General features: G+C 44.8%; 1 protein-coding gene and 2 long non-coding RNA genes across 7 annotated transcripts; 2 read left to right on the top strand and 1 right to left on the bottom strand.

The window, feature by feature from the left end:
* The first annotated feature begins 105 nt into the window (after positions 1-105).
* Positions 106-4,977, top strand: LOC118373113 (cyclin-G2-like). Its single transcript, XM_035759181.2, has 8 exons — positions 106-244; positions 987-1,127; positions 1,305-1,445; positions 1,661-1,911; positions 2,342-2,420; positions 2,518-2,616; positions 3,156-3,358; positions 3,981-4,977. Exons 2-8 carry the CDS (start codon positions 1,023-1,025, stop codon positions 4,069-4,071), a joined length of 969 nt encoding a protein of 322 aa, XP_035615074.1. The 5' UTR covers positions 106-244; positions 987-1,022; the 3' UTR covers positions 4,072-4,977.
* An 858-nt stretch (positions 4,978-5,835) lies between these two features.
* Positions 5,836-26,007, bottom strand: LOC118373114 (uncharacterized). Of its 2 annotated transcripts, none has more exons than XR_008142376.1 (5): positions 25,555-26,005; positions 25,297-25,420; positions 13,884-13,980; positions 9,254-9,388; positions 5,836-6,117 (listed from the first exon to the last, which is right to left on the bottom strand). It is a non-coding gene; the product is annotated as an uncharacterized LOC118373114 (long non-coding RNA). The 2 variants fall into 2 exon arrangements; XR_008142377.1 differs by lacking the exon at positions 5,836-6,117 and adding an exon at positions 6,322-6,340 and having other exon boundaries at positions 25,555-26,007.
* Positions 6,353-7,362, top strand: LOC127931686 (uncharacterized). Of its 4 annotated transcripts, none has more exons than XR_008142381.1 (4): positions 6,353-6,612; positions 6,754-6,790; positions 6,994-7,215; positions 7,252-7,362. It is a non-coding gene; the product is annotated as an uncharacterized LOC127931686 (long non-coding RNA). The 4 variants fall into 4 exon arrangements; XR_008142380.1 differs by having other exon boundaries at positions 6,717-6,790; positions 7,289-7,362; XR_008142378.1 differs by having other exon boundaries at positions 6,717-6,790.
* Positions 26,008-27,561: the final 1,554 nt, after the last annotated feature.

Below are 27,561 nucleotides of genomic sequence, written 5' to 3'. Positions count from 1 at the left end.
TGTAGGACTATCAACTATTGAATTGAATAATTAAAAGCAATACTTTATGGTAGTAAAGCCACAAAAGAAGGCAGACCTTTCTCGATAAATCAAGCCAAGATGGATACCGTACGTGATTGGCTACCGTGGCATTGACGTCAGTTTCTGGGTGCGGAAACTCTCAACAACAAAAAGAAAGACAGTAAAGAGGAACAAACAGAAGAGGTCAGGACCGTAGAAAATGTCGATATAAATAACATTACAGGTAATTATATACAGTTTTCACATTGCAGATGCAAGGAAATGGAATAAATTGAAGTAATTGTGAATATTACTGGGTGTTAACCTTATTTCATTACAGTAAAAAATAAATAGCTTCCTGGAGGATTAGCGTAACTTTTTTATATCAAGCTTATGATTTTAAAACCATAATCTGTTTGGTCTTGCCTTTCATGCTTGTCGAAGAAATTGGCATCTTACTTCGACATTTCTATTTACCGTTTGCAAGTTAAAGTTACAGTATCGTCTTTATTTATCGTCTCTAACGTTGACTCGCACAGCTCTTCGCTCAACCATTATTTTTTTTACTCAAACAAATTGGCTTTTAAATCACCAGCCTGGTAGTCAAACCGTTTTTAAAATGACACATTTGATGTGGAGTGTTAACTGAAATGAAAAAAAAAATCGTAACTATTGCCAGCTAAGGCACTGCTTCCTAGGCAAGAAGACTCCGACCCCCTTCCCGTCGACGATTTGAAGCACAGCTAATGGATTCAAGCTTGTTTTTTATGTAAATGTCTTGAGTATCTCACGAAATTTGTGATCATGTTTACGATTTTACACTGAGAAATCCACAATTAGATTCGTGTTGTGTTATGATTAAGTAGGCGTTAACCTAAGAAATCTGACACCGAATCCCAGCTGAGGCAAACCCTGACCGGGTGAACAAATGTAGGGCGGACAAATATTTACTAACATCAATCCCGTCTTGTTTTTTTTTTTTACAGAGAAAGACATTCCGATTGCTGTAACCGAGTCCAGACATGGAAACTGTGAAACTTATGAGGGAGTTGATAGCCAATTTTGAACAGGAGAGGAATTATCTTCCGAAGGAAACAGGACTCCGCTTAATCGAATCGACTGGAGAGGTAGTCTGCAGTACAGTAGCTAAATATAAATGTTGTTCACATGATCGATATGAATCCCTAAACATAAAACAAAATTGGTCCATAACGCCTTACACCAATACACATTGTAAATGCCTAAAATCTTACTGTTGCATACTGTAAGGAAATAATATTTTATCTTGATCTTATTAATTACAGAATGACAGCAGGGGAATATCAGCTAAATGTAGGGACACCAAAGTGGAGGACCTCTGGAGCCTGACTAGTTTCTTTGGGTACAGTACACAGACTTTCGTTCTGGCAGTCAACCTGTTGGATCGATTCCTGGCCACGATGAAGGTAAGATGAAGACCCAATCAAGAGCACATTTTTTTTAGTAATTTCAACATACTCTACAGCTAATTAGCAGCAAGGTTGACACGTGTTCTACATTTCTTTTGATGACAAAGAGATAATGTCCGTAGACAAACTACAAATAAAAAGGGAATTGCTGTGAGTAATAGCCTGTCCCCATTTCCACTAATTCCAAGCTTTTGTGTGTCTCTCCTCTTCAGGTCCAACCCAAATATCTAGCTTGCGTCGGCATCAGCTGCCTCCACATCGCGGCCAAAGCAGTCGAAGAGGATTGTAACTTGTCTTCCACCAATGAGCTTATTCGTATCAGCCAGTGCAATTGTACGGTCTCGGACCTCACTCGCATGGAGAAGATCGTTTCAGAGAAACTCAACTTCCAACTCAAAACCATCACAGCCTTAACGTTTTTGCACCTATACCACGGAATCACAAGCGCCTATACCTCAGACCTGTAAGAACCCATTATAAAAAATATATTACAATTCACTGAGCAATCAACCGCATTTCGAAGGTGGTAATAGTGTGACATAATTAACCTGGACAACAGCAGGGTAGCCTAGTGATTAGAGCGTTGGACAAGTAACCGGAAGGTTGCAAGTTCAAACCCCGAGCTGTCGTTCTGCCCCTGAACAGGCAGTTAACCCACTGTTCCTAGGCAGTCATTGAAAATAATAATTTGTTCTTAACTGACTTGCCTGGTTAAATAAAGGGGGGAAAAAAACTAGACATGTACTTATAGTCCTAACTGGAAGTAGGACGATGGGTTTTAACTAATCTCACTGGACATGATCAACATGGTGTCCATTCCATCATAAATTAAATTATGTAACAGATAGCCCTGACACCCTGATTGGTTCTAATATGTAATTTAACCTTTACAGGAAGGAGGCCCTGAATCTCGACATACTAGAGGTCCAGCTCAAAGCCTGTCTCTGCCGGATCGCGTTCTCCAAAGCTAAAGTAACGATTTACCCCAGAGAGTCCATGAGATGTTACATGTTTCAGGAGACCTCTTGGCAGCTGCAGTCTAACTTGATGCATTTCTCTTCTCTTCCAGCCGTCTGTCTTGGCCCTGTCACTCCTCACTCAGGAGATTGAAGCCATGCAGTCTGTTGATATGTTAGAAATAGCACGTCACGTTCAAAGACATCTCAAGGTAAACACATTATACACTCTGTAGAACATCCTTGAAGCTTTATAGCATGGATTTAATCCTTTGTTTTAAAAACAGCAGTAACCCGGTGTTAACTGTCAAATTGGTACTTCTGTAGCTCAGTTGGTAGAGCATGGCGCTTGTAACGCCAGGGTAGTGGGTTCGATTCCCGGGACCACCCATACGTAGAATGTATGCAAGTCGCTTTGGATAAAAGCGTCTGCTAAATGGCATACATTATTATTATTATTATATTATATTATTATATAAATTCGTACACAAAAGAAACCTATTTTTCCCCCTGGAACCATCTCTGAATATTGTATGCCCTTACAACCCTGGTCCAAAAGGTTTCACATGACAACTGGCACGGTTATGGAAAGATATAAAAAAATAAAAAAAGCTTTCACATTCCCCGGCCTCATGTTCCCAGCTGCTATCCTTTTACAACGCCTGGGATCCATCCCAAAAGGGTTTCTGCTGACCCAGTCTATTATGTAACCCGGTGTCCAATGTTATGATACCCTGGTCGTCTTTTACAGATCACCGACGTTGAGCTCCTACACTGGAAGGGACTAGTGGCCAAGTGTATGTCCGACTACTCTTCTCCCGAATGTAGCAAACCCAACAATAAAAAGCTTGTCTGGATCGTGTCGAGAAGGACGGCTCAGAATCGTCACACCAGCTACTACAGCGTCCCTGAACTGCCAACCATTCCTGAGGACTGCTGGGATCAGGGTGAAAGGTATATAGGAATATGTCTGTAGAGAAAGAGAAACATGTGTATCAAAAACATTCTACCATACCTACATTCTGTTAGAAGGCAGTCAAACAAGTCTACTATACGACAACGGGGAAGAAGTATGGAAAATCCCCTGAATAACAGAAGTAGGGAAATCTCCAGCCACACACACACATTTAAGCCCCACCTTCTCCACTGTTTTGTTCAGAGGTTGACCACTCCTACTGTCTGGTTTCAGTTGTTATATTATTCCCATGACTTGTATGGTATTGGGGGGGTTCCATACCATCAGCCACGTCATAGCCCTACTGGTTGCATCAGTTAGCCTATCAGAAGAGGCCCATCCTCGGCTCGCTCTCGTATCACTAACTAACCCACATACTTAATGTCTGAGTGTTTTAAGTGACTGTCATGTCCTACTCCTACCTAGCAACAATGGTTCCCATAACAGCTCAACCACAACATTACACAACCAGCTAAAGCTCCACATAAAAAGACCTGGGATGGGTCTTGTAGTCAAACAATTAATAAAAAGGATGAAATTACATTGGATAACTGCAAACAGGAATAAAGACGAACTAAGGAATATTGTGAATTTTAACTGTTTATCTTCTTGTTTTTCCAGTGAAGACATGAGTTCGGGGGAGGAGAGCCTGAGCAGTTCCCTGGACTCTGACGCGGAGGGGCCTTACTTCCCTCGAAACTTCCTCTGCTAAAAACCCCACAACAAAATACCTCCTAGATCAAAGCCCTCTTGAGGGAGCCACTGTGCCTGGGTCGAATGCGGGGTCATGCTCATTTAATTCAAAACGTAGCTAAAAGTTTTACAACAGTTAAACAAGCGGCCATTGGGCACGTTCAGGCTTGTCGCTCCCTGTCACGGCCTATTTTGATCATAGTGAATACGAACCAGAAAATAGCTTCTCTTATATATACACACCGTAGTAAATATTCGTTAGCCTTCTATAGGGGCTACCAGTGTGGCTCATTACAGAAAACCAATCAATATACAGCGTATTTTTAAAGCTAACAACAAAACATACAGAAATGTGAGAGTTTGCACAATCCTGAAGACTGGCAGCTAAATTAAATTTATGTTGTGTGGCGCATGTTTGGATTTGTCTCACATTCCAGCCACTATATATATATATATATCTGTCCCAAATGGCACCCTCTATAGTGCACTACTTTTGACCAGAGCCCTGTGTGTTCTGGTCAGAAGTAGTGCACTGGAAAGGGAAATAAAAGGTACCATTTGGTGAAAACACTTCTCTGAAGTGGCTGGATTTGTCTCACATTAACCTGGTTAAAAACGTACTTTGGCCAGTTTCTGTACAACGAGTTGACTGGGCTGGTTCGTGTTAAACTGTAAAAGCCAAAGTCTGTGACTATGATCTTGTTAAACTTCAATGTGCCAATCTGTTGGCTGTAGGTTCTTAAATTATTTGGATTGTATGTATGTGAGAAAGATAATGTAATGAATGTACAAAACTGTTTAAAGAAAAATGTAAATTTGTAAAAATGTACAAAAAAAAAAAGCATTGTGAATAGTACCTTTGTAGATATGAACTTATTTTTGCCTGTGAGCTATGACAAAACATTAAAATACTATTTTTAAATCACTATTTAGTCTTCTCTTAATGTTGCCCATCAGAGATAGTACATTATGTTTATGATTTAGTTAGGTTACCTGTATTGGCCTCGTCTATATGAACAGTGACTTGCAAAAAGGACGTCCTGGGGCAATACATTTTCTTTACAAAAATAAAACAATACTTTTCTGGCTCATGACCTCAGTTGGCCAACCAACTCACTCTGCTTCAGTCAGAGAAAACAACATTGAACACAAGATGAAAAATAAGATTCATTTAGTGAAGCTAGCTCTTGATTTCTAGACGATCAGTCCTGGCACAAAAAAAACCCTACATGAAATCACTCAACAAAATCAAAAGTTAAAGAGAACTTGCCATAGTTTCATCCATCATCTGGTTTGAAAAGGAACAGTTTGAGGTGAGGCTGCATCCATCAATAGTGAGGTCAGAGACCCATGCCAGACTTCTCCCGTTTAAGTTGTGAGGAGGTTAGGAAGGATAGCGCCTCTGTGAGGCACAGCTGGAGGACAGTTGAGAGGACTATAGCTGCTGTCATTGAAGCCTCCACAGGTTCCTAAAGATCCCCCCCCAAAAAAATAATCCCGAGGCCTCTTCTAGGCTGCCACCACAGTCCTCAAAATGACCGCTGAGGTTAGAGTCCAAACCTTCTGTTGTCAAGGGCGATAGACTACTAACGGTGTAGGGTTTGGAACTAGTTAACTGCTTGTGTAATGTACTGGGCTGGGAGAGGAAACTACTGGCCTGCTTGTTGGGGGGGGGGGTTGTGAACTACTACTGAGTGGCCTATGGAGGTGTAGTGGGCTGTCAGTGGGCTGAGGGAGGAAACTACTCAGCTGGTATAGTGGGCTGTGAACTACTAAACGATGATGTATAGTGGGCTGGGACAGACAACTACCAAACTTCCCCAGTAGTGTAGTGGGCAGCAACAACTGAAGTCCTATGAAGTGTAGTGGGCTGTAAGATCCTGGTCTGTTTCTGTGGTGTAGGTGTGGTAACCCTCGCTGCCCCAGGGTCAAACGGCGCATCCCACTTGGTGTCGTAGCCGTTTGTGGCCGAACGGTCTCTGTCGACCAACCGGAGATAGAGGCGCTCTGTCCACATCTGATTGGTGAAACTGCCTGAAAGATGTATCGACCTGTTGGTCTCCACCTTCAAATCAAAATCAAAAGTTCAAATTTATATTTGGGTCATTTACCACACACTTTTTTTTAAGCACAGAGACTTCATCAGTGCGCTCAACTAGGCTGTGCAAGACTACCACATATCAGTCACGGCAAGTAGAAAAAAAGTTCCTCAAATGAGCGTAAAGCAGTGATCAGCTGAATAATGATCTTACATTTTTTTCCCCCAATTGGGACATTTGTAGTGCAGTCTGGGTAAGAAAGAAAGAAAGGAAATGTACATTAAAAGTCCAAAACACCTTGGAACAGAGAACTAAGTGGGATTTTAATGTGCTAAATGAGAATTAAAACTAAAAAGTACCTTCTCCAGACATGTAAACACATTTAACTGATGGTTGATTTAGTCACAGTAGTATGTACAGGGTCAGTCAGGGTCAGTAGTATGATAGGTGTTGTTTTACAGGGTCAGCCACAGTAGTACGATAGGTGTTGTTTTACAGGGTCAGTCACAGTAGTACGATAGGTGTTGTTTACAGGGTGAGTCACAGTAGTACGATAGGTGTTGTTTTACAGGGTGAGTCACAGTAGTAGGTGTTGTTTACAGGGTGAGTCACAGTAGTACGATAGGTGTTGTTTTACAGGGTCAGTCACAGTAGTACGATAGGTGTTGTTTTACAGGGTCAGTCACAGTAGTACGATAGGTGTTGTTTTACAGGGTCAGTCACAGTAGTACAATAGGTGTTGTTTTACAGGGTCAGTCACAGTAGTACGATAGGTGTTGTTTTACAGGGTCAGTCACAGTAGTACGAGGTGTTGTTTTAGGTGTTGTTTTACAGGTTTTAAGGGTCAGTCACAGTAGTACGATAGGTGTTGTTTTAAAGGGTCAGTCACAGTAGTACGATAGGTGTTGTTTTACAGGGTCAGTCACAGTAGTACGATAGGTGTTGTTTTACAGGGTCAGTCACAGTAGTACGATAGGTGTTGTTTTACAGGGTCAGTCACAGTAGTACGATAGGTGTTGTTTTACAGGGTCAGTCACAGTAGTACGATAGGTGTTGTTTTACAGGGTCAGTCACAGTAGTACGATAGGTGTTGTTTTACAGGGTCAGTCACAGTAGTACGATAGGTGTTGTTTACAGGGTGAGTCACAGTAGTACGATAGGTGTTGTTTTACAGGGTCAGTCACAGTAGTACGATAGGTGTTGTTTTACAGGGTCAGTCACAGTAGTACGATAGGTGTTGTTTTACAGGGTCAGTCACAGTAGTACGATAGGTGTTGTTGTACAGGTTCAGTCATAGTAGTATGATAGGTGTTGTTGTACAGGGTCAGTCATAGTAGTATGATAGGTGTTGTTTTACAGGGTCAGTCAGTAGTATGATAGGTGTTGTTGTACAGGGTCAGTCATAGTAGTATGATAGGTGTTGTTTTACAGGGTCAGTCATAGTAGTACAGCGCCCCGGAGCACATTAAGCGTCTTGCTCAAGGGCAGATCAACATATTTAACATAACATCCTTTGGGACAAGTGAACAGTAACATCCCATAAACGGACATAATCTGGGAACAATGTGTCGCTTCCTGCCTCTCGTCTGTAAGGTGCATTTGGAAAAGTATTCAGACCCCTTCACTTTTCCAACATTTTATTACATTAAAGCCTTATTATAAAGTGTCTTAAACATTACCTAGTCAATCTATGCACAAAACCCCATTAATGACAAACTGAAAACAGGGGTAGACATTTTTTGCAAATTTATACAAAATGAAAAACATAAGTACGGTATTTACGTTAGTATTCAGACCCTTTGCTATGAGATTTGAAATTGTGCATCCTGTTTCCCTTGATCATCCTTGAGATGTTTCTCCAACTTGATTGGAGTCCATCTGGTGGTAAATTCAATTGATTGGACGTGATTTGGAAAGGCGCACACACCTGTCTGTATAAGGTCCCACAGTCGACAGTGCATGTCAGAGCAAAAACCAAGCCATGAGGTCGAAGGAATTGTCCGTAGAGCTCCAAGACAGGATTGTGTCGAGGCACAGATCTGGGGAAGGGTACCAAAACATTCTGCAGCATTGAAGGTCCCCGAAGAACACAGTGGCCTCCGGCATTCTTAAATGGAAGCTCTGACCGAGCTCCAGAGTTCCTCTGTGGAGATGGGAGAACCTTCCAGAAGGACAGCCATCTCTGCAGCACTCCACCAATCAGGCCTTTATGGTCAAGTGGCCAGACGGAAGTCACTCCTCAGTAAAAAGGCACATGACAGCCTGCTTGGATTTTGCCAAAAGGCACCTACCTAAAGGACTCAGACAATGATAAACAAGGTTCTGGTCTGATGAAACCAAGATTGAAGAGTCATATCATGAGGAAACCTGGCATCATCCCTACGGTGAACCATGGTGGCAGCATCATGCTGTGGGGATGTTTTTCAGCAGTAGGGACTGGGAGACTAGTCAGGATGGAGGCAAAGATGAACGAAGCAAAGTAGAGAGAGATCCTTGATGAACACTGGGGTGAAGGTTCACCTTCCTCCAGGACAACGACCCTAAGAACACAGCCAAGACAAGGCAGAAGTGGTTTCGGGACAAGTCTCCGAATTAACTTGAGTCCGGATTTGAACCCGATCGAACATCTCTGGAGAGACCTGAAAATAGCTGTGCAGCAATGAATCCCCATACAACCTGACAGAGCTTGAGAGGATCTGCAGAGAATGGAAGAAACTCCCCAAATACAGGTGTGCCACGCTTGTAGCGTCATACCCAGGAAGACTTGAGACTAGTCACTGCCAAAGGTGCTTCAACAAAGTACTGAGTAAAGGGTCTGAATACTAAAGGAAATGTAATATTTTTGCGATGTCATTAGTGGGTATTGCGATGTCATTAGTGGGTATTGCGATGTCATTAGGGGGTATTGCGATGTCATTAGGGGGTATTGCGATGTCATTAGGGGGTATTGCGATGTCATTAGGGGATATTGTGTGGAGATTGATGAGGGAAAAAAACAATTTAAGTACAAGTCTGTAAGGTAACCAAATGTGGAAAAACGTCCAGGGGTCTGAATATTTCCTGAATGCACTGTGTGTGTGTGTGTGTGTGGCAGCTGTACTGGATATTAACAACTCATCTCTTAGACAAAATGTACAACAACACACCAACTCCTGTCCTTACCAGCAGCAGACATGGCTAGTCTATTCTGGGTGTGGTGAAGTCAGAGTGAGTTAGACAAGCAGGTGTCCCAAGGCGGTCTCTGGGGCTGAGCAGGGCCAAAAGGTGGGTCTCTGACACAGCCTCTCTCCCTACCACCTGGAGAACCAGACATAACAGAAAGACAGATGTCGCGTTTATCATTTACGGGCAGAGAGACAGTTTACCTGTACACACTGTTTACCTGTACACACTGTTTACCTGTACACACTGTTTTTCAGTGTTGATCACAGTGAAACAGACAGCCCTGGGTTCAAAATGGTATTTGTTTTCTAATTGAACCTTATACTAGTTTACACAACGATATGAAAACGGCAATGATTTTACTTAGTTATAGTTCATATAAAAAGGAAATTAGTCCATTTGAAATAAATTCATGAGGCTCCAATCTATGGATTTCACATGACTGGGAATACAGATATACATGCAACAGTAAATCCAGTCTGTATCTGGTGTGAACACCATTCGCCTCATGCAGTGTGACATCTCCTTCACATACAGTTGATCAGATCTGTTGATTGTGGAATGTTGTCCCACTCCTCTTCAATGGCTGTGTTTAGTTACTGGATAGGCGGCGGGAACTGGACCATACTGTCGAACACATCGATCCAGAGCATCCCAAACATGCTCAGTGGGGTGACATGTCTGGTGAGTAGGCAGGCCATGGAAGAACTGGGACATTTTCAGCTTCCAGGAATTGTGTACAGATCCTTGTGACATGCTTCAGCAGGATAATGCACTGCCACCACGGGGTGATGACAGAGGAATAATGATGCAACAATGGGTGTCAGGATCTCGTCACAGTATCTCTGTGCATTCAAACTGCTAACCAATAAAAACGCAATTGTGTTCGTTGTCCGTAGCTTATACCTGCCCATAACCCCACCATGGGGAACGCGGTTCAGGAAACGACTCGCCCACACGCCGCTATCCACTCTGGCTGCCATCTGCCTGGTACAGTTGAAAACCATGATTCATCCGTGAAGAGTACACTTCTCCTGTGTGCCAGTGGCCATCGAAGGTGAGCATTTGCCCACTGAAGTTCGTTACGACGGCGAACTGCAGTCAGGTCAAGACCCGGTGAGGACAATTAGCATGCAGATGAACTTCCCCGAGACAGTTGGTGCAGAAATGATTTGGATGTTCAAACCCAGTCATTAGCTGTCCAGGTGTCAGGCGATCCCCTCAGGTGAAGAAGCTGGATGTGGAGGACGTGGTTTACACATGGCATGCGGTTGTCAGGCTGGTTGGACTTAACGCCACATTCTCGAAAACGAGATCGGTAGAGAAATGAACATGAAGTTCTCTGGCAACAGCTCTGGTGTACATTGCTGCAGTCAGCACGTAAATCGCACACTCCCTCAAAACATCTGTGGCATCTGTGTTGTGTGACGAAACTGCATATTTTAGCATGGCCTTTTATTGTCCCCAGCACAAGGTGCACCTGTGTAATGATCGTGCTGTTTAATCAGCTTCTTGATATGCCACATCTGTCAGATGGATGGATTATCTTGGTGAAGGAGAAATGCTCACTAACAGGGATGTAAACAATGTGTGTATGGAAAATTTCATTTCAATAATAATATAATAATATTTCATTTCAACTCATGAAACCAACACTTTACATGTTGTGCTTATATTTTTTATATTTTTTGTTTGTTCAGTGTTATACCACTTGAATACAGGTTCTGCAGTAAGACTGGTTTGTCAGCAATGGCCTGAAGGACATGATTCACTCGAAACACAAGACAAAACCCATTGAATTCAAATGAATGCACACAACAGAATACTGTAGCAGCAACACCTCCTGAGATCTGAGAGCTCAACCAAGTGAGGATTCATTTACTAATTAGTGACCTTAATTCATTCAAATCAAGTACAAGCGAGGAGCTTAAACCCGCAGACGCTCGGCCCTCCGCGGAATGAGTTTTGACACGTGCCGTTTAGCCTTTTTCCCTCTAGAACGGACGATAGGCATCTAGAACGGACGATAGGCATCTAGAACGGACGATAGGCATCTAGAACGGACGATAGGCATCTAGCGATCGGTCACAAAGCGATGACCGGGGATGACCGGGGATGACCGGGGACACGGCTGGTTTGTCAGTCCTCCGTCTGTCCCGACTCTCAGTACCCGTGTTATTGTTTGGTAGAAGAGCACGATGCTTCTTAAATCGTCTCCTGTGAGACCAATGTACACATCCCGTGTAACGTAATGAGTTAAAATACACTTCATTAATGTTTGTGGCATTTATTTACTTTCCCGTGTTTTGAATCAAATTGTTATTTGTGGCAAATACAACAGGTGTATAAATTACAGCTTACTTAACTTTATTTACTTACAAAGTATAAATTACAGTGAAATGCTTACTTAACTTTATTTACTTTACAAGCCCTTAACCAGTTAAGAAAACCTTAAATAAACTAATGTAAAACATTTCATTAAAAAAAAAATGAGGCTATATACAGGTGGCACAGGTAAGTAATTGGTACATCTAGGTAGGGGTGAAGCGACTATGCATTGATAAACAGGATGGGGGGGGGAGGGTCAATGTAAATAGTCCGGGTGGCCATTTTGTCTTATTGCTTGGCGGAAGAAGCTGTTAAGGAGCCTTTTGGCCCTCTACTTGGTGTCCTGGAACCGTTTGCCGTGCGGTAGCAGAGAAAATACTTTATGACTTGGGTGACTGGAGTCTTTGATAAGTTTATAGAAGGTGTAGAAGTGACTGAATAAAGTCACCTTCCTTTGTCCCTTTGTCATTCACAAGTCAGCGTAGGTACAGGACCATGCATCTCATCGGAAAGCAAATAAACCAAATACCTTGTTTGTAATTTTCCTAGGATTCGAAAGCCCACGTCGAGACCAGCCAGTGTCGGCTAAAACAAAACGACTCATCAGCCTAGCGATGAGGTCGTCGCTAACAAACAGCTCTTTTTTTTTTATCTTTAAAATCGGTGAGCGGAAAACGAATCTCTTCGGCCAGCGAGATGTTCATTTGCATACCGGTTAAGGCTTCTCCTCTGCTCTTTGGCGATAGATAAATGTATTATTTAAATAAATAATTATCCGTAGATAAATTATGAAAACATTCGATGAAGATGCTTAATCATCACTGCAGACACAATAGAGGAGAGAGATTCTGGTCCAAAATAAATAAATAAATAAATAAATTAATTGAAGGTTATAAAAGTTAATTTCATGATACTGGTAATGGTATTACTAACAATACTGATATAAGTCTACTGATTTGATTAAAGTGTCAATCAACAGCTGTTTTCTGTGTAGAAAAGCCTGTTTCATTCACACCCGCAGGTCCTCATGTCCTCCTGACTTTATAGAAAAGCCTGTTTCATTCACACCCGCAGGTCCTCATGTCCTCCTGACTTTATAGAAAAGCCTGTTTCATTCACACCCGCAGGTCCTCATGTCCTCCTGACTTTATAGAAAAGCCTGTTTCATTCACACCCGCAGGTCCTCATGTCCTCCTGACTTTATAGAAAAGCCTGTTTCATTCACACCCGCAGGTCCTCATGTCCTCCTGACTTTATAGAAAAGCCTGTTTCATTCACACCCGCAGGTCCTCATGGCCTCCTGACTTTATAGAAAAGCCTGTTTCATTCACACCCGCAGGTCCTCATGTCCTCCTGACTTTATAGAAAAGCCTGTTTCATTCACACCCGCAGGTCCTCATGTCCTCCTGACTTTATAGAAAAGCCTGTTTCATTCACACCCGCAGGTCCTCATGTCCTCCTGACTTTATAGAAAAGCCTGTTTCATTCACACCCGCAGGTCCTCATGGCCTCCTGACTTTATAGAAAAGCCTGTTTCATTCACACCCGCAGGTCCTCATGGCCTCCTGACTTTATAGAAAAGCCTGTTTCATTCACACCCGCAGGTCCTCATGGCCTCCTGACTTTATAGAAAAGCCTGTTTCATTCACACCCGCAGGTCCTCATGTCCTCCTGACTTTATAGAAAAGCCTGTTTCATTCACACCCGCAGGTCCTCATGTCCTCCTGACTTTATAGAAAAGCCTGTTTCATTCACACCCGCAGGTCCTCATGTCCTCCTGACTTTATAGAAAAGCCTGTTTCATTCACACCCGCAGGTCCTCATGTCCTCCTGACTTTATAGAAAAGCCTGTTTCATTCACACCCGCAGGTCCTCATGGCCTCCTGACTTTATAGAAAAGCCTGTTTCATTCACACCCGCAGGTCCTCATGGCCTCCTGACTTTATAGAAAAGCCTGTTTCATTCACACCCGCAGGTCCTCATGTCCTCCTGACTTTATAGAAAAGCCTGTTTCATTCACACCCGCAGGTCCTCATGTCCTCCTGACTTTATAGAAAAGCCTGTTTCATTCACACCCGCAGGTCCTCATGTCCTCCTGACTTTATAGAAAAGCCTGTTTCATTCACACCCGCAGGGCCCTGGGGTCAGAAAAATATACAGGCAAGAGGGTTCCATTTGGGACCCAGGCTAGCTGATAGAAATCTCCAAACTACACCAGCTGTGGGATAAACGAGTGTCCGTTAAAAACAGCAGTGAACCGAATGATTGGGCCTCTACAAAATGTAATTACAAAGTTGTGTACCTGTGTGGTGACGAGGTGCTGGAAAAAGGCATGGACGTCTCTCAGGTCATTTGGACAGGATGACTCTCTCTCCACTCGGCACGGTCAGAGGGTTTGTCTGTTATGAAACAGTGTGTTACGACAACGACCTGCGGTCTGTGAACACACACACACATAAAACACAACAGATTTCAACATCCACCATAGTCGCTCCATATTTCTTAAAAACGAAGATCTCAGTGTTTGAATAACGACCATGTTGTTTTATTTCCAACTGTAAAACACGTACGAGTTGATCGGATATGGCTATAGGTTCAAACGTTTTGTCAAATCAGCCAGGCAACACAGTTACAAAACAAAAAACCTAAATCATCAAGTACCCAATGGAGTGGCTTTTACGGTCTTCAATGACCCTGATATATCAGTGAGCTCCACACCCGTCCAGTCAGCACACATCATCATCATCATCATCATCCTCCTGAGGTGAACAGAGAAGTCACACCATCTCCATGACGACAGCGTTGAAGTCCAGGGTTATACCGTCGTCCTGACGGAATGTCAGAGACACTGTGTGAAATGACGACAACACCTACAGTACTACTTGCTGAGAGATGTGGTGTCCCAATACCTCTCTGCCGACGTGGGAACCTCTACTACCCCCGGGAACCTCTCACGTGGGAACCTCCCCCCTCCACCTCCGACGTGGGAACCTCCACCTCCCGACGTGGGAACCTCACCTCCCGACGTGGGAACCTCCACCCCCCGACGTGGGAACCTCCACCCCCTCCCGACGTGGGAACCTCCACCTCCCGACGTGGGAACCTCCACCCCCCTCCCGACGTGGGAACCTCCACCTCCCGACGTGGGAACCTCCACCTCCCCGTGGGAACCTCCACCTCCCGACGTGGGAACCTCCACCTCCCGACGTGGGAACCTCCACCTCCCCTGGGAACCTCCACCTCCCGACGTGGGAACCTCCACCCCCGACGTGGGAACCTCCTCTCCCGACGTGGGAACCTCCACCTCCCGACGTGGGAACCTCCACCTCCCCGTGGGAACCTCCACCTCCCGACGTGGGAACCTCCACCTCTGCCGACGTGGGAACCTCCCCCTCCCGACGTGGGAACCTCCACCTCCCGACGTGGGAACCTCCACCTCCCGACGTGGGAACCTCCACCTCCCGACGTGGGAACCTCCACCTCCCGACGTGGGAACCTCCACCTCCCGACGTGGGAACCTCCACCTCCCGACGTGGGAACCTCCACCTCCCGACGTGGGAACCTCCACCTCCCGACGTGGGAACCTCCACCTCCCGACGTGGGAACCTCCACCTCCCGACGTGGGAACCTCCACCTCCCGACGTGGGAACCTCCACCTCCCGACGTGGGAACCTCCACCTCCCGACGTGGGAACCTCCCCCTCTCCCGACGTGGGAACCTCTACCTCCCGACGTGGGAACCTCTACCCCCTCCCGACGTGGGAACCTCAACCTCCCGACGTGGGAACCTCTACCCCTCCCGACATGGGAACCTCTACCTCCCGACGTGGGAACCTCTACCCCCGACGTGGGAACCTCTACCCCCTCCCGACGTGGGAACCTCTACCCCCCCTCCCGACGTGGGAACCTCTACCCCCCCTCCCGACGTGGGAAACCTCTACCCCTCCCGACGTGGGAACCTCTACCCCCCTCCCGACGTGGGAACCTCTACCCCCCCTCCCCCGACGTGGGAACCTCTACCCCCTCCCCCCGACATGGGAACCTCTACCCCCCTCCCCGACGTGGGAACCTCACCCCCCCTCCCGACGTGGGAACCTCTACCCCCCTCCCCGACATGGGAACCTCTACCCCCCTCCCGACGTGGGAACCTCTACCCCCCTCCCCGACGTGGGAACCTCTACACCCCCTCCCGACGTGGGAACCTCTACCCCAGTGGAAACTCACTCGTGAGCTTCATCCCAATTCACCAACGTTCTCCTGCAGTGAGCCGTTGTCATGGATTTTTAAAAAACAGTGGAAACTCACTTCTGTTACACAAGAAGAACTTTAAATCCATGACTGGGAGTGGCCACTTCGGGAGAAGGTTAGTGGAGAACAGGAGAAGGGTAAATAATTGGGGCAGGGTCATAAGTTTAGTGGCAGGTATCTTAACCTCGTACCCTTTCTCCACCGTCCATAGATGGACAGTGACAGTGGAGCTGCCAACCAGACTCTCTCTGCACACGGGGACTAAAAGCCGTTTACACACTGAAGTCTGTAGCAGTCAGTCCAGGCAGTACACTGAAATTACAATGCTGAATTTCCCCTCATTAAAAAGCCTTGAAGAGACGTGGGGAATTTAAGTGTACTGCCTGGATTGAAAAATAAAATTGTCCCAACTCTGAGCTGGAAGAGAAACACTACTAAATCTATTCCTAAAATCCGAGTTACATACGCAGAGAAAACGTATGAGGACAATGTGTGAAAGAATCATAGCTACAGACACAGCTGCTCTAGAAAGCTAGTCTATCTGCTCATACTGTGGAGCGTCAGGGCCAGAGAGAACTTTAAAAATCACCAGACATTCACAGCCTCGAGGCCCACAGCGTCAGACCAGAATGCCCTCGAGGCCGACCAGAATGCCCTCGAGGCCGACCAGAATGCCCTCGAGGCCGACCGAGGCCGACCAGAATGCCCTCGAGGCAGACAGCGTCAGACCAGAATGCCCTCGAGGCAGACAGCGTCAGACCAGAATGCCCTCGAGGCAGACAGCGTCAGACCAGAATGCCCTCGAGGCAGACAGCGTCAGACCAGAATGCCCTCGAGGCAGACAGCGTCAGACCAGAATGCCCTCGAGGCAGACAGCGTCAGACCAGAATGCCCTCGAGGCAGACAGCGTCAGACCAGAATGCCCTCGAGGCAGACAGCGTCAGACCAGAATGCCCTCGAGGCAGACAGCGTCAGACCAGAATGCCCTCGAGGCAGACAGCGTCAGACCAGAATGCCCTCGAGGCAGACAGCGTCAGACCAGAATGCCCTCGAGACAGCGTCAGACCAGAATGCCCTCGAGGCCGACAGCGTCAGACCAGAATGCCCTCGAGGCCGACAGCGTCAGACCAGAATGCCCTCGAGGCCGACAGCGTCAGACCAGAATGCCCTCGAGGCCGAGCGTCAGACCAGAATGCCCTCGAGGCCAGACCAGAATGCCCTCGAGACAGCGTCAGACCAGAATGCCCTCGAGGCCGACAGCGTCAGACCAGAATGCCCTCGAGGCCGACCAGAATGCCCTCGAGGCCGACCGAGCCAGACCAGAATGCCCTCGAGGCCGACCAGAATGCCCTCGAGGCCGACCAGAATGCCCTCGAGGCCGACCAGAATGCCCTCGAGGCCGACCGAGGCAGACCAGAATGCCCTCGAGGCCGACCGCGTCAGACCAGAATGCCCTCGAGGCCGACCAGAATGCCCTCGAGGCCGACCAGAATGCCCTCGAGGCCGACCAGAATGCCCTCGAGGCCGACAGCGTCAGACCAGAATGCCCTCGAGGCCGACAGCGTCAGACCAGAATGCCCTCGAGGCCGACAGCGTCAGACCAGAATGCCCTCGAGGCCGACAGCGTCAGACCAGAATGCCCTCGAGGCCGACAGCGTCAGACCAGAATGCCCTCGAGGCCGACAGCGTCAGACCAGAATGCCCTCGAGGCCGACAGCGTCAGACCAGAATGCCCTCGAGGCCGACAGCGTCAGACCAGAATGCCCTCGAGGCCGACAGCGTCAGACCAGAATGCCCTCGAAGCCGACAGCGTCAGACCAGAATGCCCTCGAGGCCGACAGCGTCAGACCAGAATGCCCTCGAGGCCAAAACAGAGTGACAGGTCAGCTAGTGTACGTGACCTTAGATGACCTTATAGCCAGGGCTCTGTTGTGTGTTTACATGCTGGGTGGCCTGACATTGTGTTCATACAGGACACATCACACCCATTGGCACACTCGTTAACACAAGCTGATATTGAGTGAGTGAGACCTAACAGGGTTTTATAAATAAGCATCAGTCTTGCGACTGGTATACAGAGAGGACCAGTTCACAGAGGAGTATAGAGTGCAGTGATGTGTCCTATAAGAAGCACTGGTGACAAATCCAAACCAAGCTATCTGATTGAATGGCTTGTCCTGCACTCTGTAAAAACCCAGAGTACATGTTGGAAAAATATCTTGGTTCACTTCTAAACATAGCAATGTGACTGCAAAGAGGACTGGCTACGTAGCCTAGTGGTTAGAGTGTTGGACTAGTAACCGAAAGGTTGCCAGATCGAATCACCAAGCTGACAAGGTTCAAATCTGTTGTTCTGCCCCTGAAAGAGGCAGTTAACCCACTGTTCCCAGGCCATCATTGTAAATAAGAATTTGTTCTTAACTGACTTGCCTGGTTAAATAAAAATGTTAAAAAGACAGGCAAGAGTCGAGTCCTCATTCAAATAATAATTTTGCTTTTTTTTCACACCCCAGTTCACTTTAAAACGAGGTCTGAGATCAGTTATTTTTAAAGGAGGACAATAGGTGAAAACACCCCTTAATTTAAGCAAAACGCATCATGACCAGTTCAATACAGGAAGTAGACTGAAATGCCAAATACATTTCATTCCAGGAAGTAAAAGGATTTGTAACGGATCCCAACCCATGTCACAATTAGGATACAGCGTTATAAATACAACACAAGCATGGATGATGTTATTGTGCTTTACATTCATCCTGCTGGAGGCCAACGGTGATCGGTCTTGATTGTACCATTGAGCTGGAATGAGAGGCTTGTGGCTTCACTCCATGGCACTCCAGCACCACCCTGTGGAGGTCTGAGGTACTGCGTTATAGTTTTGAACTAGTTAATGGAATTTAAATTCCAGTTTCTGAATAGAAGTTGATGGAACGCAGCAATAATCTAAGAAAATCATGTCACAAGTCAAAAAATAAATAATTGCAGTTCAAATTTAATTGTGCAGAGTCTGCCGCATTGTAGGGGAAAAAAAGGGCGGCCTGTTTTGTCAAGACAAAACAAATTAAAATTGTTCTCGTCACATGCTTCTTAAAGATAAAAAGGTATAGACCAACAGTGAAAAGCTTACATACGGGCCCTTTCCAACAAGACAAAATAATTATGTAATAACAACTAATAAATACACAATGAGTAACGATAACTATATACACGGGGTACCAGTACTGAGTCTTCTATATTTTCTAGATGATAAATGTTTGTGTAACTTGCTCTCTGCAAAAAGCTAGTTAGTTGGTCGACTCAAGCTGCAAATGTGAGTGAAACAAATAAAATGGTGTTAGCCCTTAATGCTAATCACATGCTAGCAAACCTTAGCTCTAATACAGCCCGGTACCAATGGAGGACGATCTCAGCATTATTTGTGCAACAGCTTAAATCAAAATGAGAAAGGGGAAAAAAAGGCAAAGAATATTAAGAACTCTTTGAATATAACCATTTGAATGTAATTAGAGTCCCATGGGAAACACACAGTCATTTTGGTTCCTACACCAAATCACAACCATCTCCTCCCTTACTTTTAAATTCATTGTCATGACAAAACCTCTGTATTCCAACCATAATTCACATTTTTATCATTCTATTGATATGATTCCAACAGTTTACCCAAATGTTGTGATCTATAAATTGCAAGTAAAAATCGCAAGTCATGACCCACTAGCATGGCATCGCAAGCGCCATGCTCTACCAACGGAGCGATGAAGGGATTTAAACTTGAAGCAACGCCAGATGGACAACAAGGGGAGTTGAAGTAGTCAAGAGGGCGTCACCAAGGAAACAACAGCGGAGACAGAATTCCATTATTTATTTATTTTTGCTCAACTTAACAGTTTGCTTCAGTTCAATAACCATTCTAGCTCGGGTGAAGGGAAGGGGGGGGTTGTGTATTCTGCCTAAAAGACCACTAAAACACAAGCTATTGGCCCCACCACATTTTACACCAACACATGACCGTCAAATCAAGATCTGGATGAGAAAAAGGGTATTGATTGTAGGGCCTTTCAAATACACTGAATTCAAATATAAACACCACATGTAAAGTGCTGGTTCCATGTTTCATGAGCTGAAAATAAAAGATCCCAGAAATGTTCCATGTGAACAAAAACCTTATTTATATCAAATGTAAACAACACAAAACATGTGCACCACAACACTGTTAGTGAGCGTTTCTCCTTCGCCAAGATCATCCATCCACCCGACATGTGTGGCATATCAATAAGCTCATTAAACAGCATGATCATTACACAGGTGCACCTTGTGCTGGGGACAATAAAAAGCCACTAAAACTAAAAATGTGTAGTTGTGTGACAACTAGGGTTGCAAAGAGTCTGAAACTTTTGGGTAAATTAAGCAAAATTCCCCATATTCATGAGCTTAAATTCATCAAAACAAGTTTGTTTATAACAGTGATGCTCACAGGCAATGTGTATTGGAAGAGATTTCTGAATTGTCTTCACCCAGCATACACCCCTCCAACCAGACATGCTTTATCTACTAATTTGCTGGATGCAGAGTTCAACAGAGTTCAAGTGAAGGTCAAGCAAATCGTAGAGAAAACAGACTGTATTGCAATCATCCCTGATGGGTGGTCGAATGTTCTTGGCCAATGAATAATTAACAACATAATCTCCACCAGTATTCTACAAGAGCACCGACACAAGGGACAACAGACACACCAGTCTCTACATTGCAGATGAGCTCAAGGCAGTAATCAATGACCTTGGATCACAGAAGGCATTTGCAATGGTGACAGACAACACCCATTGGCTGTGCTGCTCATGCATTGAATCTGCTCCTCAAGGACATCATGGCACTGAAAACAATGGATACACTCTACAAGAGAGCCAAGGGTCATCAAATTATAACAGCAATCTACCTCACCAAGCAAAGTGAGAAGAATAAGAGCACCACATTGAAGCTGCCCAGCAACACCCGTTGGGGTGGTGTTGTCATCATGTTTCAGTCTCCTGGAAAGGAAGGAGTCTCTCCAAGAAATGGCTGTATCACTGTCTGCCAATATGGACAGCCGTATCAAGAGGATCCTCCTGGATGATGTATTTTGGGAGAGAGTGGTAAGCAGCCTGAAACCTATAGCAGTAGCCATTGCATGGATTGAGGGAGACAATTGCCATCCAGTCTGATGTTCAGACTGCTTGCAGATGTAAGAGAAGAAATAGGTACTGCCCTGCCCACCTCACTGTTGCTCCAAGCAGAGGATACTGCAGTTCTGAAAGCACATACAGGCCACAGCGTACATGTTGGACCCCAAGTATGCTGGCAAGAGCATCCTGTCTGGTGCTGAGATCAACAAGGCCTGTGGTGTCATCACTACCGTGTCTCACCACCTTGGCCTGGATGAGGGCAAGGTTCTTGGCAGTCTGGCGAAATACACTTCCATGCAAGGGCTTTGGGATGGAGATGCAATATGACAGTCGTGCCAACATCTCAGCCACCTGGTGGAAGGGACTTTGTAGATCTGATCTGAGGCTCTTTCCCTTGTTGCCTCCATCATCCTCCAAATCCCACCAGCCTCAGAGCGCAACTGGTATTTGTTTGGGAACACACACACCAAAGCACGCAACAGGCTGACCAATACAAAAGATTGAAAAATTGGTGGCCATCTGGGCGAATTTGAGGCTTTTAGAGCCTGACAACGAGCCATCCTCAACAAGGTTGGAAAGTGACAGTGAAGATGAGGCCTCAGAGTCTAATGTTCAAGAGGTGGACATTGACGAGGTTCAGGGAGAAGACATGGAAGCCTGAGAGGAAGACAGTCTGGAAACTAAAGCTCTGGTTATCGTTTTACAGATGCATTGAGGATTATTCAATATTCCCTTTATTTTGTTGTTCAGTGAAATCATCCCATGTGAAGAGTCAACTCGTTTAATTACAGTTCATTTTTTAACTAAATTGTTTTTATTTATTTCTATTGGAAGGATTTAATCATTTGCAATTATGTCTACTCATGAGGTAAAATGTTTAGGTTTGTCTCCAATATGTTATGGTAAGTATATCCAATGCAAAAAAAACATCTACATTTAAATGGTATTAATATTCATTCCCATATATTCCCAAGGAAAGTTTACACCTCTGAATATCCCCCAAAAAGTTCAACCCTAATGACAACACAGAAGTTGTGGGAGAGTGCAATAGGCATGTTAACTGCAGGAATGTCGACCAGAGACGTTTCCAGATAATTTAATGTTCAACTCTACCATAGGCCGCCTCCAACGTCACTTTAGAGAACTTGGCAGTACGTCCAACCGGCCTCACAACCGCAGACCACGTGTACGGCGGCGTGTGAGCGAGCGGTTTGCTGATGTCAACGTCTTAAAACGCCCCACGGTGGCGTTATGGTATAGGCAGGCATAACAAACCAAATAGCATTTCATCGATGGATATTTGAATGCACAGAGGTAACGTGACGAGATCCATTTTTAATTTATTGATCTGTGACCAACAGATGTATATGTGTATTCCCAGTCATGTGAAATCCATAGATTAGGGCCTCATGAACTCATTTCAATTGACTGATTTCCTCATATATATATATATATATATATATATAAAAAAACAATGCAATTATTGCATGTTGCATTTTAATTTGTGTTTAGTATAGTTTCAGGATGAATGCGATGTTCACAGACTATTTCTGAAACTAGGCATGATGGTTGATGTGGAAAAGCCTCGTAGAGCAGTGTCTCAGCTTGGACAAGGTCTACAATGGCTCCTCACCATGTACCTACTTTTAACCTAGTGTTTAACATGAAGAGCGTCATCTGAGCGTCATCTGTCACGTTGACGGAATTATTTTCCACCTCTCAATTATTATTATTTATTTTATTAAAACTGGTGGGCAAACTTCATTGCGGTGACATTTCTGGCCCACAGTGGAAGTGTTCGCCAAAGTATATGACTCACTGTTCAAGAAGCATCCTAGTAGTTATATTGGTTCGAAGTTCTGCTTGCACACACACACACACACACACACACAAAAAAATAAAGGGAACACTTAAACAACACAAATGTAACTCCAAGTCAATCACACTTCTGTGAAATCAAACTGTCCACTTAGGAAGCAACACTGATTGACAATACATTTCACATGCTGTTGTGCAAATGGAATAGACAACAGGTGGAAATTATAGGCAATCAGCAAGACACTCCCAATAAAGGAGTGGTTCTGCAGGTGGGGACCACAGACCACTTCTCAGTTCCTATGCTTCCTGGCTGATGTTTTGGTCACTTTTGAATGCTGGCGGTACTTTCACTCTAGTGGTAGCATGAGACAGAGTCTACAACCCACACAAGTGGCTCAGGTAGTGCAGCTCAGCCAGGATGGTACATCAATGCGAGCTGTGGCAAGAAGGTTTGCTGTGTCTGTCAGCGTAGTGTCCAGAGCATGGAGGCGCTACCAGGAGACAGGCCAGTACATCAGGAGACGCGGAGGAGGCCAACAACCCAGCAGCAGGACCGCTACCTCCGCCTTTGTGCAAGGAGGAGCAGGAGGAGCACTGCCAGAGCCCTGCAAAATGACCTCTAGCAGGCCACAAATGTGCATGTGTCTGCTCAAACGGTCAGAAACAGACTCCATGAGGGTGGTATGAGGGCCCGACGTCCACAGGTGGGGATTGTGCTTACAGCCCAACACTGTGCAGGACGTTTGGCATTTGTCAGAACACCAGTGGCAAATTCGCCACTGGCGCCCTGTGCTCTTCACAGATGAAAGCAGGTTCACACTGAGCACATGTGACAGTCTGGAGACGCCGTGGAGAACGTTCTGCTGCCTGCAACATTCTCCAGCATGACCAGTTTGGCAGTGGGTCAGTCATGGTGTGGGGTGGCATTTCTTTGGGCGGGGGCACAGCCCTCCATGTGCTCGCCAGAGGTAGCCTGACTGCCATTAGGTGCCGAGATGAGATCCTCAGACCCCTTGTGAGACCATATGATGGTGCGGTTGGCCCTGGGTCCCTCCTAATGAAAGACAATGCTAGACCTCATGTAGCTGGAGTGTGTCAGCAGTTCCTGCAATAGGAAGGCATTGATGCTATGGACTGGCCCGCCCGTTCTCCAGACCTGAATCCAATTGAGCACATCTGGGACATCATGTCTCGCTCAATCCACCCACGACACGTTGCACCACAGACTGTCCAGGAGTTGGCGGATGCTTTAGTCCAGGTCTGGGAGGAGATCCCTCAGGAGACCATCCGCCACCTCATCAGGAGCATGCCCAGGCGTTGTAGGGAGGTCATACAGGCACGTGGAGGCCACACCCACTACTGAGCCTCATTTTGACTTGTTTTAAGGACATTACATCAAAGTTGGATCAGCCTGTAGTGTGGTTTTCCAGTTTAATTTTGAGTGTGACTCCAAATCCAGACCTTTATGGGTTGATAAATTTGATTTCCATTGATAATTTGTGTGATTTTGTTGTTAGCACATTCAACTAAGTAAAGAAAAAAGTATATAATAAGAATATTTCATTCAGATCTAGGATGTGTTATTTTAGTGTTACCTCTACTTTTTTTGAGCAATATATATATATATATATATATATATATGACAAGTCTTTGAAATATATATAACTTGACAGGAGCCAATGACGTGTGTTGTTGACAGTTCAAAAGGAAGTAAAAAAATAAATAAAAACGTTCTAACATGCTCTGTAATGTCCAAACGGATCTGAGAGAGCTGTTGACCACATAATTCAAAACAAGCGAAATCTGAAAGTTCAAATGTTTAGTAACGTGCACACGAGTAAATCATAATGAGAACGTTAACATCCACACTAATAAATTAGATATTTAACCGTTTTATGGCAATAGGCCGAGTATCGTTGTACCTAAACTGTATGTGTAAACATGTGTATGCAGGGCCCAGCTGTAAAAGAGACCTTGGTCTCAGTCTGTGTTCCTTGTTGAAATAAAAGGTAGAATAATAATGGCATTGGTCATGTTAACACCTTAATTAAATATGTTTCATCTTAATCTGGTTAGGTCATAATCCAAGTATACGCCAAATAAAACACCGCTTTCTGCGTTCTCTTTTAGGTCATGAACACGGCTTTCATCAGAGTTAGTTCTGCGCATTATAGTAACACTAACAGGGCGAGTTTCCTTTGTGCGAAGGAAGTGATTTCAGAAAACGTAATGTATCTTAATAGTTTAACCATACAAACGCAATCAAATAGTAATCACAAAAATAACATGGTCTCTGTCATTGATCAATGACTGATTCCATGTAAATGGAATTATTGAGGAAATAGTTATTGCAAAGTATGTAAATATTTAAAATCTTACTTTTTTTTTCTCCGACTATTCGCGATAAAACATAGTATTGTTTGCATGTAACCGTACTCACTGTCTTATCAAACATTATCAACTGGGATTCGAGAAGAATGACAGGCCACATTACCTCTTTTTGGTGTCGAAGGGGTGCTATATGATCCACTGTCACACATGGCTCTCCCGTCACTTGGGTGTGGAGATTCATACTTCCCCGTCTTTGGTTGACTTACCACCGTGCTAAACATCAACGCCTGTAAAATAGCAACGAATGTACATGTTTAAAATAAAATGATTAAAAATCAAGATTGTCCATGCATTATCCAGCCAGCCATGACACGAGACCAGCTGTACTAGAACATTCATGACCATCGACGTAATAACTCACCTCGTGAAGAGCAACGTTTACTTCCAACACGTGACTAAATACAAACCCCAGCGTGCGACGTTAAATCAAAATTGAACTGGGTTGCCCAGAGTTCAAATAAACCGGGTAAAACCTTTTGTAGAAATGTGTAATCCATGCCCGAAAGGAATCGCAACGCATTAGCCCAACAACCACGTCGCATGACAGTTCTGGACATGTACACCATGTGGCTAAACTACAAACCACTAGTTACCTAACTAAAAACATAGCTAGTAAGATAACTACATCCCTGCTCTCATTAACCCTCTTTAAAATGTGCCATGTCAACGCCCAAAACTATATAAAAAAAAATAAAAGTCCAGAAACCCCTAAAATGCGCACTGTTTGGAAGATCGACCGATATTGATGGGACCCGTCCAGCGCCACCCCAAATGGGCAGAGGATCAGGTGCGGTCTTCCTTCTTCTTCGATGGAGTTTAACAGCAGTTGGCATCCAATGTTAATGATGCATTACCGCCGCCAGCTGGACGGTGTATTGATTAACTAACTAAAAAACAAAACAATTTCGGGAAAAACGACATCATACAAAATTGAACACGTCAACTAACGAAACCCACCACACTTATTCAATCACAGTCCACTCCAAAATACATCCCTACACGGGCTCAGAGGCTTGTAATGGCGGAATGTTCGACTGTGAAATCACGAAGAACCCCCCCCCAAAAAAACATTCAGTTACATTTGATTATGGATCCCCCATTTGCTGCTGCCTGGGTTCCAGCAAAATGAAGGCAGTTTATACATTATAGAAAAACTATTACATTCACAGATTTCACAAGACACTATGTGCCATCAGGCACCTTACTCCACCATTGCCACATAGCTACAGTACGACACAGGTATGTGCCTGTGCCTATGTTTGTGTTGCTTTACAGCCCCGCTGTTCCATAAGGTGTATTTTTTTACCAGTTGTTTTTTAAATCAAATTTTACTGCTGCATCAGTTACTTGATGTGGAATAGAGTTCCATGTTGTCATGGCTCTATGTAGTACTGTGGAATAGAGTTCCATGTTGTCATGGCTCTATGTAGTACTGCGGAATAGAGTTCAATGTTGTCATGGCTCTATGTAGTACTGTGGAATAGAGTTCCATGTTGTCATGGCTCTATGTAGTACTGTGGAATAGAGTTCCATGTTGTCATGGCTCTATGTAGTACTGTGGAATAGAGTTCCATGTTGTCATGGCTCTATGTAGTACTGCGGAATAGAGTTCCATGTTGTCATGGCTCTATGTAGTACTGTGGAATAGAGTTCCATGTAGTCATGGCTCTATGTAGTACTGTGGAATAGAGTTCCATGTTGTCATGGCTCTATGTAGTACTGTGGAATAGAGTTCCATGTTGTCATGGCTCTATGTAGTACTGTGGAATAGAGTTCAATGTTGTCATGGCTCTATGTAGTACTGTGGAATAGAGTTCCATGTTGTCATGGCTCTATGTAGTACTGCGGAATAGAGTTCCATGTTGTCATGGCTCTATGTAGTACTGCGGAATAGAGTTCAATGTTGTCATGGCTCTATGTAGTACTGCGGAATAGAGTTCCATGTTGTCATGGCTCTATGTAGTACTGTGGAATAGAGTTCCATGTAGTCATGGCTCTATGTAGTACTGTGGAATAGAGTTCCATGTTGTCACGGCTCTATGTAGTACAGTGTGCCTCCCATAGTCTGTTCTGGACTTGGGGACTGTGAAGAGACCTCTTGTGGCATGTCTTGTCGCGTATTCATGGGTGTCTGAGCTGTTTTTATTTTTTACATTTTATTTCACCTTTATTTAACCAGGTGGGCTAGTTGAGAACACCTTTATTTAACCAGGTAGGCTAGTTGAGAACACCTTTATTTAACCAGGTAGGCCAGTTGAGAACACTTTTATTTAACCAGATAGGCTAGTTGAGAACACCTTTATTTAACCAGGTGGGCTAGTTGAGAACACTTTTATTTAACCAGGTAGGCTAGTTGAGAACACCTTTA

The sequence above is a fragment of the Oncorhynchus keta genome, chromosome 9 (genome assembly GCF_023373465.1).
Source record: "Oncorhynchus keta strain PuntledgeMale-10-30-2019 chromosome 9, Oket_V2, whole genome shotgun sequence".
Taxonomy (NCBI): domain Eukaryota; kingdom Metazoa; phylum Chordata; class Actinopteri; order Salmoniformes; family Salmonidae; genus Oncorhynchus; species Oncorhynchus keta.
The sequence above is the reverse complement of the archived record's forward strand: the minus strand, read 5'-3'. Positions and strand labels throughout refer to the sequence as shown.